The sequence below is a fragment of the Gekko japonicus genome, unplaced genomic scaffold (assembly GCF_001447785.1).
Source record: "Gekko japonicus isolate JY-2015 unplaced genomic scaffold, Gekko_japonicus_V1.1 scaffold2794, whole genome shotgun sequence".
NCBI lineage: Eukaryota > Metazoa > Chordata > Lepidosauria > Squamata > Gekkonidae > Gekko > Gekko japonicus.
Genome location: NW_015165325.1, coordinates 196312 through 201072, shown reverse-complemented (window position 1 = coordinate 201072; position 4761 = coordinate 196312). Strand labels below are relative to the sequence as shown.

The 4761-nt window shown below is 55.2% G+C and overlaps 1 protein-coding gene across 1 annotated transcript in view; it reads left to right on the top strand.

Annotated features, from left to right (window-relative positions):
- The window catches only part of LOC107109825 (protein FAM50A-like), a gene marked incomplete at its 5' end in the record, with an annotated part of 20992 nt that extends 16437 nt beyond the window's left edge, over positions 1 to 4555 (top strand). The window contains 2 exons of the mRNA XM_015410531.1: positions 1594 to 1704; positions 4547 to 4555. Of these exons, the coding sequence (XP_015266017.1) occupies positions 1594 to 1704; positions 4547 to 4555 (120 nt within the window). The remainder of the gene's footprint in view (positions 1 to 1593; positions 1705 to 4546) is intronic.
- Positions 4556 to 4761: the final 206 nt, after the last annotated feature.

The window sequence follows — 4761 nt, the reverse complement described above, 5'->3', positions numbered from 1 at the left end:
TGAGGCTGGGGGGGGGTGCAACCCAGCTTCACCGGGGCCCTGGCTTCGAGCGGGATACTGATAGAAAGAGGTCTTGGACAGTGATGCCCGGCAGCGACATAGCCCTTGCGCGTCCTCCGCATCTTTATCCGTTAAAGAAACCAATTGAAGAGGCTGTTCCTGGCCTCTCTGCATGGGGTGGAGAAAGCTGACAAAGAGAACTTTTTCTCCCACTCCCAAAATACTAGAACTCGGGGGCATCCAGTGAAGCCGACGGGCAGTAGGTTCAGGACGGACAAAAGGAAACACTACTTTGCACAGAGAGTGATTAAAATGTGGAATTTGCTGCCAGAGAATGTGGTGATGGCCACAGGAGTAAACAGCTTTCAAAGGGATCAGATAGATTCAGGGAGGAGAAGTCTCTCCGTGGCTACTAGTCGTGGTGACCGAAGAGAAACTCCACATTCAGAGGCATTAATCTTCTGAATCCCAGAGCCAGGAGGCAACATCAAGGGAAGGCCTCAGCTTCTGTGCCTGGTTGTTGGCCATCCACAGAAACTGGCGGGCCACTGTGTGAGACAAAATGCTGGACTAGATGGACCCTCACTGGTCTGACCCAGCCGGGCTCTTCTGGTGTTCTTATCAGGGGAAGGCCTCGGCTTCTCTGCCCTGTTCTTGGCCCTCCAGAGGAACTGGCTGGCCTCTGTGTGAGACGGGAGGCTGGACTAGAGGGACCCTCCCTGGTCTGACCCAGCAGGGCTCTTCTGGTGTTCTTATCAGGGGAAGGCCTCGGCTTCTCTGCCCTGTTCTTGGCCCTCCAGAGGAACTGGCTGGCCTCTGTGTGAGACGGGAGGCTGGACTAGAGGGACCCTCCCTGGTCTGACCCAGCAGGGCTCTTCTGGTGTTCTTATCAGGGGAAGGCCTCGGCTTCTCTGCCCTGTTCTTGGCCCTCCAGAGGAACTGGCTGGCCTCTGTGTGAGACGGGAGGCTGGACTAGAGGGACCCTCCCTGGTCTGACCCAGCAGGGCTCTTCTGGTGTTCTTATCAGGGGAAGGCCTCGGCTTCTCTGCCCTGTTCTTGGCCCTCCAGAGGAACTGGCTGGCCTCTGTGTGAGACGGGAGGCTGGACTAGAGGGACCCTCCCTGGTCTGACCCAGCAGGGCTCTTCTGGTGTTCTTATCAGGGGAAGGCCTCGGCTTCTCTGCCCTGTTCTTGGCCCTCCAGAGGAACTGGCTGGCCTCTGTGTGAGACGGGAGGCTGGACTAGAGGGACCCTCCCTGGTCTGACCCAGCAGGGCTCTTCTGGTGTTCTTATCAGGGGAAGGCCTCGGCTTCTCTGCCCTGTTCTTGGCCCTCCAGAGGAACTGGCTGGCCTCTGTGTGAGACGGGAGGCTGGACTAGAGGGACCCTCCCTGGTCTGACCCAGCAGGGCTCTTCTGATGTTCTGCCAGGGAAACGGCTCCCTTGTTCCGTCCCCAGCATTCTCCATTGTTGAGAGCCGGTCCCCTTCCCCTTCTCCTTCCCGCCCCTTCTGAACTGGCTAGGGAAGACTGGGGATGGGAAGGGATTACTGCTTTCTGTGTTACCGTGTCCTCTTTCTCATCTGCCTCCCTCAGTCCCACGCCGGGAAGGTGGTGCTGCGCAGCTGGTACGAGAAGAACAAGCACATTTTCCCCGCGAGCCGATGGGAGCCCTACGACCCTGAGAAGAAGTGGGACAAGTATACGGTGCGGAATGATGAGGGGGTTTGCAGGGGTGCGAGAGGTGGCGGGGGGGGGGTGAGAAACCAGGAGGCAACGGAGATCTGTGGAAGGGTGTGTGTGGGAGTGACTGGAATCCATGGGGCGGAGGGAGGCATCGCCAGCTAGCGGTGCTCCCAGAAGGCCTCTGTGAAGGACCCCTTCCGCTTCTCTCCCTCAGAAGCTAGATTTTTCCTCCGTTTTTCTGTCCCCTCACTGACTGGGCTGCCCTGGTAACGTCTTTTCTTCTCCCCCAAAGAAACTTTGGCTGTCCCACCCTGTCAGAAAGATATATTTCGGTTATTTTCTCAGCCCAGGAACCTGAGGGAAGGGATAGGATCGCCCTTTAGCTTAAACCCTTGAAAATGGCACTCGAGACACTTTAAGAACTCAAAAATAACAAAAGTTTTTATTTAACATTGAGGCAAACAGTCAGGTGAAATCAGGGGTTGAAATTACTGAGGTAAATTACTGAGGTAAAATTACTGAGGTAAAACTAGTACCAGCACAGACTTTTGTTCTTACATATCAGATTAATGAGAGGGCGGCCAGTTGCTTTAACGCCCCACTGGTCAGTTCCCAGAGATGCTGGAAGTCGTTTCTGGAACCCGAGAACCTGGGTTAGGCGGAGCCAGGTCCCCTCTTTGCAAGGAAACCCTTCTGCCTCCTTATGTGGAGCTTCACAATAGGAAGAACAAATTTAGAGGCCAAATTCAATATGGCACCCAGCTGTACGCATTTTCTTCTCCAGCATCTTCTCCTTGGCAGAAAAGCTGTAAGTTACAGCAGAGGTAACAGGAGGGGGGATAACAGGGAGAGGAAAGGGTTAAATCACCAGTTGGGGGTAGTGGTTAGGAGTGCGGACTCTAATCTGGGAGAACTGGGTTTGATTCCCCACTCCTCCACATGCAGCTGCTGGTGCAACCTTGGGTCGGTCACAAGTTCTCTCAGAGCTGTTCTCTCAGGAACAGTCCTCGAGAGAGCTCTCTCAGCCCCGCCTACCTCACAGGGTGTCTGTTGTGGGGAGGGGAAGGGAAAGGAGACTGTAAGCCACTCTGAGACTCCTTCGGGTAGTGAAGGGCCAGGGTATAAATCCAGTCTCCTCCTCCTCTTCTCCTTCTTCTTTTCCCCTCTCCCCCTGTTGAAGTCCAGCCTTTGGGGTCATTTGTGAAAAAGGAAAGAAGAGACAGAGAAAGGAACCGTGCATATTGTCCCTGAGCCCTTTCTAGGGACTTCTGCCACCTCGTGGGGGGATGCTGTGTGTGTGTGTGGGGGGGGTCACTAGCACCGATGGCTTTAAAACGGGCTAGACAGATTCAGGGAGGAGTGTTGAACCAAAGTTGACTAGGCCTGGTGACTTAAGTCAAATTCTGAATACCAGGGCCAGGAGGCGACATCACGGGAAGGCCTTGGCCTCTATGCCACGTGATTGACAGCTGTGGCCACCGTGTGAGACAGGGTGCCAGACTAGATGGACCACTGCCCTCATTCTGGCCAGACGCTTCTTACGTTCTTACAAAGGTCTCAGACTCTATGCCATGTTAGTTGGACCTCCAGAGGAACTGGTCGGCTGCTGTGTGAGGCAAGATGCTGGACTAGATGGACCCTCACTGGTCTAATCCAGCAGGGCCCTTCTGGTGTTCTTCTGACGACCTCAGCCTCTATGCCCTGCACTTAGTCCTCCAGGGGGACTGTTCGGCCACTGTGTGAGACAAGATGCTCGATTTGCTGAGCTACTGGTCTGACCCAGCAGGGCTCTTCTGATGTTCTTATCAGGGGAAGGCCTCAGCCTCTATGTCCTGTTGTTGGCCCTCCAGAGGAACTGTATGAGGTGGGATGCTGGACTAGAGGGGCCACTGGTCTGATCCAGCAGGGCTCTCCTAATGTGATCAGGGGAAGTCTGTGTCCTCTGTGCCCTGCTGCTGGACCTCCAGAGTAACTGGCTGGCCACTGTGTGAGACAAGATGCTGAGCTAGATGGACCACTGGTCTGACCCAGCAGGGCTCTTCTTATGTTCTTATGAAGGCCTCAGCTTCTCTGCCCTGTTGATGGCCCTCCAGAGGAACTTGCTGGCCCCTGTGTGAGACAGGATGCTGGACTAGATGGACCACTGGTCTGATCCAGCAGGGCTCTCCTGATGTTCTTATGAAGGCCTCGGCGTCTGTGCTGTGTTTGCTGGCCCTCCAGAGGAATTGGCTGGCTGCTGTGTGACGCATGATGCTGGACTGAATGGACCACTGGTCTGATCCAGCACGACTTTCTTAGTTTGTTAGAAAGAACCCATATTTTGACATTCTCTGGCTTCCTTCCTTCCACTGAGGATCGTTCCAGAGGGCCGCCATCTTGGTCTGCCGCAGAAGAGCTCGATTCTAGGCTGGTAGCCCCTCAGAGACCAACAAGATTTTCCAGGGGATGAGCATTCGAGACTCAAAGCTCCCTTCTTTGTTCCGCTGGTGGCCCGTCACGATTAAACGAGGCCCTCTGCTCGCTCGCTCTCTCTCTCTCTTGCCGAGTTCTCCGCCCCACCCGGCAGGTTCTCCAGCCGCTAGCAAAAGCAATGATTTCCCTCTGCCCACAAGACCACGGCCTTGTCCATTATTAAATTCTTCTGCTCGCTGTGGTCCGTGAGGTCGTGCGCATTAATCTCGTAGAACCCTCGAGGGAGTTTCCTTCTGCGGTCGGTCGTCGTCAGCGCAAACAAACTACCTTTGGGGTTGTACTCGGCCAAAGGCCTTGCCTGCCTGCGGGGTTACCGGATGGATGCGGGGGAGCATAAGGCTCCTGTCATAACCAAGACCAGGAATAACTCCCATCTTTTTCTTCCCTGCAGATCCGCTGATCAGCTGTCGGCGGGGCGTCCCGTGTCGTCCGTGGCCGCCCGATGCCTCCCCCGACCCTACCGCCACATCTTTTTAGTTGAGACCGGCCCTGCAGCCTTCGCAGCTGGGAAACCACCACCCCCCCCCCGTCAAATGTATCAACCTTTAGTGAAATAAACACTGCTCTCCCCCAACCTGGAGTTTCGCATTGCACAAACCCACTCTT